This window comes from Pipra filicauda, unplaced genomic scaffold (genome assembly GCF_003945595.2).
Source record: "Pipra filicauda isolate LSUMZ 115617 unplaced genomic scaffold, ASM394559v2 scaffold722_size180822_pilon, whole genome shotgun sequence".
NCBI lineage: Eukaryota > Metazoa > Chordata > Aves > Passeriformes > Pipridae > Pipra > Pipra filicauda.
In genome coordinates, this window is record NW_024104890.1 from 78,790 (window position 1) to 94,310 (window position 15,521).

At 47.2% G+C, this 15,521-nt stretch overlaps 1 protein-coding gene across 8 annotated transcripts in view; it reads right to left on the reverse strand.

Moving 5' to 3' along the window:
* The window catches only part of FBH1 (F-box DNA helicase 1), a 44,284-nt gene extending 29,446 nt beyond the window's left edge, over nt 1-14,838 (reverse strand). For all 8 annotated transcript variants that reach the window (XM_039389381.1, XM_039389378.1, XM_039389376.1 and 5 more), the window contains exons 1-7: nt 14,715-14,838; nt 12,875-13,043; nt 9,254-9,776; nt 6,639-6,769; nt 4,929-5,064; nt 4,497-4,687; nt 1,926-2,039 (exon numbers count right to left, since the gene is read on the reverse strand). In XM_039389381.1, the coding sequence (XP_039245315.1) occupies nt 1,926-2,039; nt 4,497-4,687; nt 4,929-5,064; nt 6,639-6,769; nt 9,254-9,776; nt 12,875-13,041 (1,262 nt within the window). In that variant the 5' untranslated portion in view covers nt 13,042-13,043; nt 14,715-14,838. The remainder of the gene's footprint in view (nt 1-1,925; nt 2,040-4,496; nt 4,688-4,928; nt 5,065-6,638; nt 6,770-9,253; nt 9,777-12,874; nt 13,044-14,714) is intronic.
* Nucleotides 14,839-15,521: the final 683 nt, after the last annotated feature.

Below are 15,521 nucleotides of genomic sequence, written 5' to 3' on the forward strand. Positions count from 1 at the left end.
ATATATAAAGTATATTATATATATGTATATATAAAATATATTATATTATATATATGTCCTCCTTTTCTAGGCAGCAAGTAGAAAAAATATTAATATTTAACATACAGATCAATAAATTTTTCTCCCTCTCTCTATATATGTATAAATATATAAATTACATATAATTATAAATTATATCATATCTAAAAGACATAAATATATCAATATATAAAGTAAATATAAATTTATTAATATATAAAATAAATATAAAGTACAAAATATAACATATAATAATATATACTATATACTATATAATATAATATACATAATACAATGTAATAGAAATATAATATAATAAAAGAAATATAATGCATATAATATAATATAATGTAATATAATAGAAATACAATATAATAAAAGAAATATAATGCACACAATATAATATAATGTAATATAATAGAAATATAATATAAAAGAAATATAATGCACATAATATAATATAATGTAATATAATAGAAATATAATATAATAAAAGAAATATAATGCATATAATATAATAGAAATATAATATAATAAAAGAAATATAAAAATATAATAAAATAAAGATAAAAATAATAATAAACAATACAAATATAAATGATATCCAAGCCAGCAAATAAATCCATGTTAGTATTAACACTTCTCTGGCAGGATCCAGAAAACAGGAGTGGAGTCAATATTCCAGTCCCTTGTTTCTTTCCTGGTGTTCAAAAAGGAAAATCCACATTTTTTTGGGGCTGGGGGAGCATCAGCAACAACCCAACCCCCTGCTTGGGCTGCCTGGACTTCGGGTCTTAAAATTCCAGCAGGGACTTCCCTCCTTCCCGAGCTCCTCATCCGTAGGGAAAGGGGTGATCTGGGAGGGTGTTTGGGGGGATTCGGACTCTGTGAGTGCAGAGAACTGGGTTCCACCGATCCGTGAGGTGGAGCCAGGCTGGGAGAGCTGGGAATGTTCCCCTGGAGAAGGGAAGGCTCCAGGGAGAGCTGAGAGCCCCTGGCAGGGCCTGAAGGGGCTCCAGGAGAGCTGGAGAGGGACTGGAGACAAGGGATGGAGGGACAGGACACAGGGAATGGCTTCCCAGTGCCAGAGGGCAGGGTTAGATGGGATATTGGGAAGGAATTGCTGGCTGGGAGGGTGGGGAGGGGCTGGGATGGAATTCCCAGAGAAGCTGTGGCTGCCTCTGGATCCCTGGAAGTGTCCAAGGGCAGGTTAGAGTGACCTGGGATAGTGGGAGGTGTCCCTGCCCATGGCAGGAGTGGCACTGGAGGTTTTTAAAGTCCCTTCCCACCCAGACAATCCTGTCATTCCATGATTCTGGATTCCCTCTCCTCTGGAGCCAGGCTGGGAGAGCTGGGAATGTTCCCCTGGAGAAGGGAAGGCTCCAGGGAGAGCTGAGAGCCCCTGGCAGGGCCTGAAGGGGCTCCAGGAGAGCTGGAGAGGGACTGGGGACAAGGCAGGGAGGGACAGGACACAGGGAATGGCTTCCCAGTGCCAGAGGGCAGGGTTAGGTGGGATATTGGGAAGGAATTGCTGGCTGGGAGGGTGGGGAGGGGCTGGAATGGATTTCCCAGAGAAGCTGTGGCTGCCCCTGGATCCCTGGAAGTGTCCAAGGCCAGGCTGGAGCAACCTGGGATAGTGGGAGGTGTCTCTACCTACACCAGGGGTTTGGAATTAGTTTATCCTTAAGGTCCCTTCCAAACCATTCCATGATTCCACGACAGACCCATCAGTCTGTGCCCGGCAATCCGATTTTTCCAGATTTAAGGCCCCAGATTCTGGTTTTCCTCTGGGAATTCAGGGGGCAAGGAGCAGGATAAGGAGTTGCACTGTCCCTGGTATTCCCTGGAGTGCTCAGCATTCCCTCAGGACCCCGGGGAACCGCTTGGATCACTTGGAAAAGCCTCACCTGGACCACAAGTCCTGCCTGCAGCGCGAAGCCAGCGTTTCCTCTTCCACATTCCCAACGGCTCCAGAGGAGTTTTCCATCAGGTACAAGCAGTAGAAGACGTTGTAATGGATCCTGGGAGAGAGGAGAAACCAGAAACTACCACTGGAAATCCACGAAAAACAAGGGAAACCTCATAAAAAAAACCACCAATGCCTCGGATAATTCCAACGGAAAGCCTGGAGCGCTCAGGGAGCTGCGGGAGATTATGGATAATTAGATAATTAATTATTAATATTAAAATAAAGCGCTAATTGGGCCTTGAAAAGTCCCTGCAAGGGCACCAGGGCAGGGAGGAGACGTGGCAGGGAAGGGGGTTGGAAGGAAAGCTCCTGGATTTGAGGGAGCACAAAGAATGGGAATTGTTTCACTGGCTGCAAACCAGGCTGGGATTTGGGATTTCTGGGTTCCAAACTCTTCTGGATTCTTCAAGCCAGGTTGGGATTTGGGATGTTTGGATTCCAAATTACTTTGGATTCTTCAAGCCAGGCTGGGATTTGGGATTTATGTGTTCCAAATTCTTTTGGATTCCAATTCTTTCTGGATTATTCAAGACAGGCTGAGATTTGGGATTTCTGGGTTCCAAATTCTTTTGGATTCCAATTCTTTTGGGATTCTTCAAGACAGGCTGGGATTTGGGATTTCTGGATTCCAATTCTTTTGGGATTCTTCCAGCCAGGCTGGGATTTGGCACTTCTGGGTTCCAATTTATTTTGGATTCTTCCAACCAGGCTGGGATTTGGGATTTCTGGGTTCCAAACACTTCTGGATTCCAATTCTTTTGGATTCTTCAAGCCAGGCTGGGATTTGGGATTTATGGGTTCCAAATTCTTTAGGATTCTTCAAGTCAGGCTGGGATTTGGGATTTATGGGTTCCAAATTCTTTAGGATTCTTCAAGTCAGGCTGGGATTTGGGATTTATGGGTTCCAAATTCTTTAGGATTCCTCAAGCCAGGCTGGGATTTGGGATTTCTGGGTTCCAAACACTTCTGGATTCCAATTCTTTTGGGATTCTTCCAGCCAGGCTGGGATTTGGCATTTCTGGGTTCCAATTTCTTCTGGATTCCAGTTCTTTTGCGATTCTGCAAGCCAGGTTGGGATTTGGGATCTCCAAAATGAACAAATCTTGATTTTTTTTTTCATCTCCAAAATGAACAAATCTTGATTTTTTTTTTCATCTCCAAAATGAACAAATCTTGATTTTTTTTTTCATCTCCAAAATGAAACCAATCTTGATTTTTTTTCCTTCCAAACTGCCAAATGACAATCTTGATTTTTTTTTTCATCTCCAAAATGAACAAATCTTGATTTTTTTTCTCATCTCCAAAATGAACAAATCTTGATTTTTTTTCATCTCCAAAATGAACAAATCTTGATTTTTTTTTCATCTCCAAAATGAACAAATCTTGATTTTTTTTTCATCTCCAAAATGAACAAATCTTGATTTTTTTTTCATCTCCAAAATGAACAAATCTTGATTTTTTTTCATCTCCAAAATGAACAAATCTTGATTTTTTTTTCATCTCCAAAATGATTTTTTTTCATCCCAAAATGAACTTGATTTTTTTTTTCATCTCCAAAATGAAAAAATCTTGATTTTTTTTCATCTCCAAAATGAACAAATCTTGATTTTTTTTTTCATCTCCAAAATGAACAAATCTTGATTTTTTTTTTCATCTCCAAAATGAACAAATCTTGATTTTTTTTTTCATCTCCAAAATGAACAAATCTTGATTTTTTTTCATCTCCAAAATGAACAAATCTTGATTTTTCAACTGACATCCCGTCTGCCACATTTTCTGCAGGTGTCTTCCTCGAATTAATGACTTTATCCAGCAATTATCCATCCCTGAGAGGCCAAACAAGCATCCTAATTTCCCTGGGCCCAAGGCTGAGGAAACAGGGGATAAACCCTTCTCCTGGATTATAACTCACAGCTCTCAGGACCACCCAACTCCTGGCTATAAATTCATTTTCCAGAGCACTTCCTTCCCAGTTTTTTTCTCCTCAGAAGAATTTATCTGTGTCCTTAATCCTCATTTTATCCTCACTGCAATCCTGAAGGGTTTTACCTGCACCACCAGGTGAACAAAAGGCACAGGATGGATCCCAAAAAATGTGGACAAGGATCCCATGGGACTCAGAGTGAAGTAAATAACAAGTGTCAGGGGGGTAAAAACCACATTAAACCGTTGTGGTTGATGTGCCTCCATTCCTGAGCAGGAAGTTTCTACAGTTGCTTGAAAACCTGCTTTTATTTCTGAAAAAAAACTGGGTTTTTTTTGAACACACGTCCACGGAAGGAGGGCCCGGAGCGATGGGACAAGGGGGAACCACAGTCAGAAGGAGGAGGGAAGGTTTGGTTGGATACTGGGGAGGAATTCTTGGCTGTGAGGGTGGGGAGGCCCTGGCACAGGTTGCCCAGAGAAGTTGTGGGCTCCTCACCCCTGGAAGTGTCCGAGGGCGGGTCGGAGCGAGCCGGGATAGCGGGAGGTGTCCCCGCCCGTGGAATTGGGATGGGATGCTCCTCACCTGTTGGTGATGGGAATATTCCTGTCCCTCATGGCAAACAGGAGCGTGGCAATGCAGTAAAGCACCTCGGTCACCTCCAGCACGGAGAGGTTGGAGCGAGGTCTCCTCAGACATTCCAGCAGCCTCTGGATGTCGCCGACGCTGTCGGAGAACAGCACCATGACTGCAACGATGGCCCACATGTTCTCAGCCTGGCAGAGGGGAAAGACAAGGAAAAACTCAGAGTTTTCAGGAGCAGGGGGAACTGTTTCAACCCTCAACCCCCCCTGCTAATTCCATGATAAATAATTCAATCCTCCTCAGCCTCAAGGAACAACCCCGGAGGGAGAACCTTCGGACGCGGGAACGCCCTCAAAGTTTAAATAAAGCTTAAATAAACGTGAAATTTATTTAATAAATGTGAAGTAAACGTGAGATAAATGTGAAACCCACCCCTGTCTTGCTCTGCAGGTGGGGCAGCTTGTTGGCCACGCACACTTGGGCCTTGGAGAAGAGGTGGTGGCTTCCCAGACACCGGAGAACCGCGTCGGGATCCACCTTCCCCCTGACGGGCGTGGCCGACACCAACCTGGGCAGGAGGACAAGAGTTAATGAGTGAATCATGTCCCCAGGGCAACAATGTCCCCTTCAAAGCACCCCCAGGGAGGCTGCAGCAGGTTGGACTGTCCCTGGCTGGGTGTTATCCCAAATTTGGACCGGTTGCGACTTGGATTTCCGGCCCATTCCGGTGCCAAGAGACATTTAGACAAGAGATTCCCAGTTCTAAAATATTCTAAAATACTTGGGATTTGCAGCCCATTCTGTGCCAAGAGACATTTAGACAATCAATTCCCAGTTCTAAAATATTCTGAAGTCTTCTAAAATACTTGGGATTTCCAGCCCATTCCAGTGCCAAGAGACATTTAGACAAGCCATTCCCAGTTCTAAAATATTCTAATACTTGGGATTTCCAGCCCATTCCAGTGCCAAGAGACATTTAAACAAGTGATTCCCTGTTCTAAAATACTTGGGATTTCCAGCCCATTCCAGTGCCAAGAGACATTTAGACAATCAACTCCCAGTTCTAAAATATTCTGAAGTCTTCTAAAATACTTGGGATTTCCAGCCCATTCCAGTGCCAAGAAATATTTAGACAAGGGATTCCCAGTTCCGAAATACTTGGGATTTCCAGCCTATTCTGTGCCAAGAGACATTTAGACAATCAATTCCCAGTTCTAAAATATTCTAAACTATTCTAAAATACTTGGGATTTCCAGCCCATTCCAGTGTCAAGAAATATTTAGACAAGGGATTCCCAGTTCCGAAATACTTGGGATTTCCAGCCTATTCTGTGCCAAGAGACATTTAGACAATCAATTCCCAGTTCTAAAATATTCTAAAATACTTGGGATTTCCAGCCCATTCCAGTGCCAAGAGACATTTAGACACATGATTCCCATTTCTGAAACAGCTGCATCTGGAAATTCCTTCTGGCTCTCTCCAGGTCTCCTTCCAGTGGAAGGTGTCCCTGGGTTGGAACAGGGGTTTTGAACTGGATGATTTTCGAGTCCCCTTCCAACCCACACCATTCCATGATTCCAGAAGACAGATCCACCCCGTTCCTAACCCAGTTTGGCTCTTATTTGCCACACAAAATTGGCCTCTGGACCACAGAGATCTGAGCAAAGCACTTGGTTTTATCGAGGGCTTGTCTCGGGCTTGCCGGGAACTGTGCAGGAATTTCTCCATGGAAAGGGTGGTCAGGCCTTGGCAGGGGCTGCCCAGGGAGGTGGTGGAGTCCCCACCCCTGGAGGGATTTCAAATCCCTGTGGATGTGGCACTTGGGGACACGGGTCAGTGGTGGCCTTGGCACTGCTGGGAATGCTTGGACTCCATGATCCCACAGGTTTTTTTCCCACCTAAATGATCCCATGATTCCACGATCACACGCTCCAAACAGAGCAAGAAAAGCAAGGGAAAGTTTTTTCCCCCCATTTTCCAGAACCCTCCCAGTGATTTTTACCACTAAAATAATTTCCTCTCCCTCATTTTCCTGCACGTTTGGGGAGACAAACCCATCCCTCTCCTGGCAATTCCTGGGATAAAATGGAAGAAGCCCCAAAGCAGGGAAGGCCTGGGGATCTCCAGGTGAATGGGACTCACCTGATCAGCCCCAAGACACATCCTTCCTGCTCCTTTGTGATGGAGAAATCCTGCAGGATCTGCTCAACTCTGCGCAGGGCCGAGTCCTCCCTCATCAGGTACTGGTGGTACAGCTTTTTCCAGGGAATGAACTGGAATGGGAAGCACAAACCACCGGCTTTCACCTCACAGCACTGCCAAAGAGGTTTCTTGTGGTAAATAAGCCCCAAAAAAGGTGATTTCCAAAGACCTGAAGTTCAAAAAGTAGCTTGGTGGGGACAGATACCTGACAGGAGATTGGGAAGGAAAGAGGAAACTTAGGAAAGAAAGGCTCAAAGCCTGGAAATAAGTCCATAAAAAGATGGTTTTTCCTAGAATGATGGGAACAGGGTGATGCTGGTTCAGTTGGAAATATCGAAGCATGAAATAAATGGGGATCTTTTCAGCCCAGATCTCACTCCCCAGATCAGCCCCAAGCAGGGTCTGAGTGCTTCAAATCCCTGTGTCCGTGAAGCCCTGTCCTCCCACAGCTGCTGCTGGGATTTCTCCAGGAAAAACAGGGAGGACACTGCATTTGAGGCTGTGTTGGGCTGGGCAGGGAGCTGAAGAGGAGCCCGAGTGTGGCCGGGGGGGCAAGAGGGCCAAGGGCTGCTGGGCTGGCTGAGGAAGAGTGTGGCAGCAGGAGCAGGGCAGGGCTTGTGCCCCTGGGCTGGGCGCTGGGGAGGCCACCCCTGGAGTGCTGTGTCCAGCTCTGGGCCCTGAGCTCAGGAAGGCCCTGGAGGGGCTGGAGCAGGGGCAGAGAAGAGCAGCTCAAGTCCTCTCCCAGGTCTGCTCTTCACAGAATCCCAGAATCAGCTGGGTTGGAAAAGCCCTCTGAGATCATCCAGCCCAACCCTTGATCCAACCCCGCCGTGGTTCCCAGCCCATGGCACTGATGCCACATCCAGTCTGTCCTGAAACACCTCCAGGGACGGAGAATCCCCCACTTCCTTGGGCAGCCCATTCCAATGGCTGAGCACTCTCCGTGGAAAACATTCCTAATATCCAACCTAAACCTCCCCTGGCACAGCTGAAGACCCAGCCCTCTTGTCTTGCTGATGGTTCCCTGGAGCAGAGCCCGACCCCCCCCGGCTCCCCCCTCCTGGCAGGGAGTTGCAGAGAGTGAGGAGGTCTCCCCTGAGCCTCCTCCTCTCCAGGCTGAGCCCCCCCAGCTCCCTCCGCCTCTCCTCCCAGCACTTGGGCTCCAGTCCCTTCCCCAGCCTCGCTGCTCTTCTCTGCCCCTGCTCCAGCCCCGCCAGGGCCTTCCTGAGCTCAGGGCCCAGAGCTGGACACAGCACTCCAGGGGTGGCCTCCCCAGCGCCCAGCCCAGGGGCACAAGCCCTGCCCTGCTCCTGCTGCCACACTCTTCCTCAGCCAGCCCAGCAGCCCTTGGCCTTTTTGCCCCCCTGGCCACACTCGGGCTCCTCTTCAGCTCCCTGCCCAGCCCAACTCCCAGCTCCCTTCCTGCCTGGCTGCTCTCCAGCCCCTCTGGCCCAGCCTGCAGCTGCAGGGGCTTCTTGTGGCCAGAGGGCAGGACCCTTGGCTGGTGTCCCATCTCCAAGGACAGCTGCAGCTCCCTGCTGTGCCAGCACCAACCCTGCTCCAACATCTGAGCTCCACAGCCCAGGTTAGATGAGGACACTGGCATCAGAAAAAGGATTTTCCTGCCTGGCAGGACTTGCCTCTTCCTAGGCTCTTCCCTTCTCTGGAAATCCAGCTGGCAGCCTCAGGAAGGGCTCTGCACCCCAGAGAACTGGACAGTGGCACCCACTGACCTGACCCAAAGGTCCTTCAGCAGCACCCAGGGAGGGCTGGGCTTTGCTGGGGGAGCAGCTGCCTCTTCTCAGCTCTCCTGGTGCTCTCAGAACGTGGAAATCATTAACTGGTTCAGTCTCTGACAACACTGATGACTGATGAAGGAGGGAGCAGGACGCCTCCTGCGTTGTGTCCGGCCTTTCCCATCCAAATTTACGGGAATGGCACAAAGGAGAACTCGGATCTCCACAAGAATTTGGGCTGAGATCAGTCCCCACCACTCCCAAGTCAGGCTGAGAAACCTCTTGGTCCAATTCCAGGGTGAACAGTGAGGGGAGAGCTGCCTCGGAGACACCTTTAACTGGGATTCAGGGATCCTTCCTCCAGCCAAAACAGGTTCCCAACTTTATCCGGACTTCAGATGAACCAAACTCCATAAAAACAGAGTTCCAGGCCTTTCCTCTAAACCCATTTGGCCACAAGAGCCACCGTAGAGGCTGGAGGACACAAGAAGGCACTTCCCAGTCTTCCAGCAGGAATTCCCTGCAGGGCTGCATGGAAAAGAGCAGAGGGGGATTTTGTGGAGCCTTACAGGATGCTCTTTTTCCATGTAGGGGAAGAATGCAACAAGGGGTGTTGCCTGGATACAGGTTGGCACCTGAAGATGGTCGAGGAGACCAAAAAATGACAGAGGACCAAATAAAAAAAAGGAGCAAAAAAAAGGATGTAAAGGAACAGAGAGAGACAGGCAGAGCATGGATGGCTGGGAGGAGCCACAAAAAGACAGGACAGAGCAGGAGGAGAAGGGCCAGGCTGGAATTCATCCCCAGGGAATTCCTTACCAGTGGATCCCTGACTATCTCCCTCCAGCAGCGACACACCAGGCTCAGGTTCTGGTACAGGTCAGTCACGGGAAGGAAGGCAAAGATGTGCCTGAGGACTTCCACAGGCAGCTCATCCAGGTTTCCCTGAGGCTCTTCCCAGGTCCGAGTGCCCAGGAGTCCGTAGTGTGGATCAGGGACTGGCTCCACTTCCACCTCATCCGGTTCCTGCTTGACCTGGTCGAGCTCTGGAGGAACCGGGGGCTTCTCCTCGGGCTCCCCCCACAAATCCTGCTCCGGATTGAGAATTCCTGAGGTTGCACTGGCAAGGGGCCGCTTCCTGGAGCTTCCCCTGGGAGCTGGCACGAAGTCCTCATCCTCCAGGAGAGCTGAGGAGTCGCTGCCGAGGTCCGTGTGGCTGCTGAAGGAATCGTCAGCTCCCGGGAAAAAGGGATCCCGCGGCTCCTCTTTGATCCCAGCGGCACCCGCTTGTTCCTTCTGGGATTTCCCGAAGAAATCCAGGATGTTCTTCTGCTGGCGTTGTCCTGCACGAGGAGGAAGAGCAGGAGTGAATTCCGTGGAAAGCTGAGCTGCCAGGGACGCCCGAGGCTGGGGGAGGTCGGAGTTATTTCCACAGGGCTCCTCCTTTTCCTTGTGTTCCTCCCGTGGGAGCTCCAAGAGTTGGACACTTCCCAAACCTCTCTCAGGTTGCTCCTACCACAACTCCAGGAGTAGGACACTTCCCAAACCTCTCCCAGGCTGCTCCTACCACAACTCCAGGAGAAGGACACTTCCCAAACTTCTCCCAGGCTGTTCCTACCACAACTCCAGGAGAAGGACACTTCCCAAACTTCTCCCAGGCTGTTCCTACCACAACTCCAGGAGCAGGACACTTCCCAAACCTCTCCCAGGCTGTTCCTACCACAATTCCAGGAGTAGGACACTTCCCAAACCTCTCCCAGGCTGCTCCTACCACAACACTTGAGGGAAATCAACACCTTTAAGAGGATAAAAACCCTTTATTCCCAGATATTTCCTGGCTGCAGCCTCAAAAAGCACCAGAGACCTCGGAGTAAATCCAAATTATGCTCTCACATTCCATGTAGGACATGGACTAAACTCCCCAGCACGGATTTATTCCTTCTGTCCTGTTCCTAAATCTGGAAAATATCCTGATTTTGGCTAAGAGGTCACTCAGGAATTAAAAAATCCCAGGCTGGTTTTAAGGCCTTTTCTTTCTGGAAGCTCAGGAAGGCTTGGATTAAACAGGGCTGGAAAAGAACAACTTCCCTGCTAAGGTTTTAAGTCTAAATCCCTGAAACCTGCAGCATGTAAATCATCTAAATCTGAATTATTGGATTTTTTAAAGTGAGATAAAGAATGAAATAAAAATAAAATAAAAATAAATAAAATAAATAAAATTTAAAAAAATAATGGAAATAAAAATAAAATAAAAATAAAGTAAATGAAATAAATAATATAAAAATAAAGTAAAATAACAAAAATAAAATAAAAATAAAAACAAAAAAAATAAAAAAGTAAAAAAAATAAAGTAAAATAAATAAAACTAATAAAAAAAATGTAAAATAACAAAAATAAAAATAAAGTAGAATAAAAAATAAGATAAAATAAAGTAAAACAAAGTAAGTAAAATGAATAAAATAAAAATAACAAAATAACAAAAATTAAAATAAAAATAAAATAAAATAAAATTAAAAAAAGTAAACCAAATAAAATAAAGTAAATAAAATAAATAAAATAAAAATAACATAAAATAACAATGATTAAAATAAAAATAAAGTAAAATAAAAATAAAATCAAGTAAAAAATAAAATTAAGGAAAATAAATAAAATTAATAAAATAAAAATAATGTAAAATAACAAAAATACAAATAAAATAAAAATAAAGTAAAATAAAAAATAAAGTAAAAAAATAAAATTAAGTGAAATAAAGTAAATAAAATGAATAAAATAAAAATAACGTAAAATAGCAAAAAATAAAAATAAAATAAAATAAAAACAAAGTAAAATAAAAAATAAAATAAAATCAGGTAAAAAAATAAAATTAAGGAAAATAAATTTTAAAAAAATGAATAAAATAAAAATAACATAAAATAAGAAAAATAAAACCAATAAAATAACAAAAATAAAAATAAAATAAAAATAAAGTAAAACAAAAACAAAATAAAGGAAAATAAATAACATTAATAAAATAAAAATAATGTAAAATAACAAAAATAAAAATAAAATAAAAATAAAATAAAATAAAAAATAAAATTAAGTAAAAATAAAATTAAGTAAAATAAAGTAAATAAAATTAATAACATGAACATAATATAAACTAAAACAATGGTAAAATAAAATAAACCTATCTGAAAACAGCTCTTTGCCCTTCAGTTTGAGCCCTGATCTCTGTCATGTCCAGACTAGCTCAAAGTCTTATCAGTCCCCAAAAACCCTCAGAGGTTTCAGCCCTTTTGAGATCCAAGCCCAGGAGTTGTTTATCCCACTGTTCCCCACTTCCAGGAAAGCCAAAGCTCATCATTGTCTGTTAATGCCCAACAACGTTTTTGTAACCCTAAAAAACTCAGCAGCTCGTTATTATTTAATGATGACATTCCATAATTAGCTTAAAGAGCAGCTCCCAGCAGGAGTCCCCTCGTTAGCAGTGTCCAATTCCAGAGGCTGGCTGGTTCCCCAGGGAGAGCTGCTGCTCTTCCCAGGGATTGTCCCACAGCGCAAGGACAGACAGGGAGACATTTGTGCTGTGGGGAGAAACCCAACTCCTGTGGACACAACAGGGGGATGTAGCCAAGGGAACTCTTTGCCATGGAATTATGGAATGGTTTGGGTGGGAAAGGACCTTGAAGATCATCCAGTTCCAATCCCAACACCTCCCACTATCCCAGGTTGCTCCAGCCTGGCCTTGGACACTTCCAGGGATCCAGGGGCAGCCACAGCTTCTCTGGGAAATCCATTCCAGCCCCTCCCCACCCTCCCAGTCAGCAATTCCCTCCCAATATCCCATCTCTCCCTTCCCTCTGGCACTGGGAAGCCATTCCCTGTGTCCTGTCCCTCCATCCCTTGTCCCCAGTCCCTCTCCAGCTCTCCTGGAGCCCCTTTAGGTCCTGCCAGGGGCTCTCAGCTCTCCCTGGAGCCTTCTCTTCTCCAGGGAAACATTCCCAGCTCTCCCAGCCTGGCTCCAGAGGAGAGGGAATCCAAAATCATGGAAGCCCGGGATTGTTTGGGTGGGAAGGGACTTCAAAAACCTCCAGTTCCACCCCCTGCCATGGGCAGGGACACCTCCCACTATCCCAGGTTGCTCCAACCCGGCCTTGGACACTTCCAGGGATCCAGGGGCAGCCACAGCTTCTCTGGGAAATCCATTCCAGCCCCTCCCCACCCTCCCAGTCAGCAATTCCTTCCCAATATCCCATCTAACCCTGCCCTCTGGCACTGGGAAGCCATTCCCTGTGTCCTGTCCCTCCAGGCCTTGTCCCCAGTCCCTCTCCAGCTCTCCTAGAGCCCCTTCAGGCCCTGCCAGGGGCTCTCAGCTCTCCCTGGAGCCTTCCCTTCTCCAGGGGAACATTCCCCGCTCTCCCAGCCTGGCTCCATAGCAGAGTATTCCCAAACCAACACCACCCTCCCTGGCATCTCCGTGTCCGGTGGGCGGGATGAAGGCCCTTATTCCCGTCTCCTCTCCCTCGTCTCTGGCTCAGGGGCTGCGTGAGGGCGGACGAACCTTCCCCGCTCCGGGAGAGGGCTTCGCACTCGGGGGCCGTGAGGTGCCTCTTCTTGAAGGGCTTCATCCCTTGGGCCGCACAGAGAGAAGGGAGAAAAAAAAATCCCAAAATCCCAAGGCGTTTAGGAAGCACACAGTGCACCAGGCCCACGTGTTTTAGGGCACCAGGGATAAAAAGAGTTCCCCCTCAGGAATTTTGAGGGTCCGGCCCCGGGTTTCGGGCGGGGGGGTTGGCTCTGATAAAAACAGGGCCCTGGGAAAATGGCGGAACAGGATGGAATAAGATACTTTGGTCGCCTTTTCTTTTCTTTAAAAAAAAACTGACACAGAGTAGGCTGTAGTTTCGGGATATTGGGGAAAGGAAGGAATTGCTGGGATGGGAGGGTGGGGACGGGGATGGGAATTGGATTTCCCAGAGGAAAGCTTGGGCTGGCCCCTGGATCCCGGACAGTTTCAAAGGCCAGGGTTGGAGCAAACCTGCTCGTGGAAGGTGTCCCTGGATGGAACTGGATGGGCTTTATGTTCCCTTCCAACCTAACCCCTTCCATGATTCCATGATTCTACTTGCAGTCACTCCAACATGGATTTCACCCCCTGTCTCTGCTCCACACACTCTTTGAACCAAGCAGACCACAAAAAAATCAAGACTCCTTCCAAGTTTTCCAGCTTTCTCTCCAACACAGTGTGGAGGAAGCAGCCACAACCTCTGTGGAAATGCTAAAGTATACCAAAAGATCTCCAAGGACGTTGAACCCCCCGGGAGTGACAACAGGGATTTGCCCCTGGAAGGTCAAAGCCAACATCCAAACACATCCAAATCGACCCTCTCCCAAACAAATCTGAGCTGGGATCCTCCATTAGGGAGGAAACACGACCCACTTCCACTCAAGGAGCAGCACAGCACTCTCTCTCTCTCGAGTTATTGGAATAAAATATAAAAACCTTACTTGAAATAAGCAGAAATAATTCAAATTCCTTCTCCCAAAAAGCCTCGGGAGAAAACCAAACCCAGGGCACGGGATGAGCTTCCTCCGGCCTCCACCCACGTAGTTTCACTTTTGCTTTCTTTAATTAATTAATTAATTAGCTTGTTAATTCATTAACTCATTTAGAGCAGCCACAGATCGACCCGCTGACCTCCTCCGGCAGGATCCAAGGATCAGCTTTGTTCATCCCTGGGGATAATGGGGGTGGGTTTGAGGATTTTGGGGGTTTTTTGGGGTTTTTTTTCAACTTCCTCCTTTTCGGCCGCGCCAGCTCAGCGTTAAAACCGCGCCGAGCTCCCTGGGGAGGCTCTTTTCTCCTTCCCGTTTTCCCCTCAAAACATGGAAAAGGAGGCCAAAAAAAAAGCAGCACGGGCTTTTCCCGTGGGATTGAGGGGGAGGAGGGATGAGGAAATGGTGGGACTCGGTGATCTTAAGGCTCTTTTCCAACCTAAAGGATTCTGCGGTTCTACTTAAAAATGGGATTTCTTGCTTGGAATTGGAATTTTTTTTGGATTAGACAGCACAAAGGTCACTGAAGGACCTAAATAATTTCAAGCAGAAGGTCCTGACCAGCGTCAGGCTTGAGATCCCAGCTCCGTGCCCATTCCTGGAACTGTCGGACACCGATCGGATCCGGAGCGTTTAGGATTGGGGGAAAAACAACCTCTGCTCCCCCATCCCCGGGACCACAAAAGTGTCTCCCACTGGAGAGGATTCACGCCCAGAGATGCAGCACAAACCGTTCAGGCTTCACCTGCATTCCCATTTTTCCCGTTTTCCCAAGGTTTTCCGTTGGTGGCGGCAGCAGACACCGGCGCCGAGCAAGGGTTGTGCTGCAGGGCCTTGTCAGGGGTCAGGGCTTCAATCCCCCTAGGAATGTCAGCCGGGAGGAGACATTCCAGCTCTGAAGGGAGAGGATCAGGACGGGGGGAAACCTTCAGGGGGATAAGGAATATCTGGGAGCAGGTCGGGGTTGCTCCCCCTCCCCTTCCAGCACGTTCTTCCCAAAACCCTTTCCCAACGTGGATGCGCTGATCCCATGGCACCCACACAGGGAGACCCCCAGAATGGCCCAGAGCAGCTCCCCCAAATCCAGCCCCTGTCCCAGGACTGCTGCCCCCCTTTCCAACGCCCCCTCCTCAAGTTCCAAAGGTCTTCTCGTTCCTAAGTCCTCCCATGTCAAGCTCCCCCATTCCCAGGGGCCCCTCAATGCCAAGGGTCCCCCCACAATTCCAAGCCCCCTCATTCCAAGACCCCCTCAATTTGCCAAGGGTCCCCCCAATATCAAGCCCCCCATTCCCAAGGGCCCTGAAATCCAAGTGTCCCCACCATTCCAAAGCCCCCTTCATTCCCAAAGGCCCCCCCTAAGCCAGGGGAGGGCCCTTTTAACCCTTCTCCAGCCAAGGACCCCCTGCTCGCCCCCCTCCAATTCCAAAGGACCCCCAATTGCCAAGGGTTCCCCCGTTCCTAAAGACCCCCCATTGCGGTCCCCCATTTCAAAGGCTCCCCCCAGTGCCAAAGGGGGACCCCCCCCTTTTCAACCCTTTTCTCAACCAAAGGC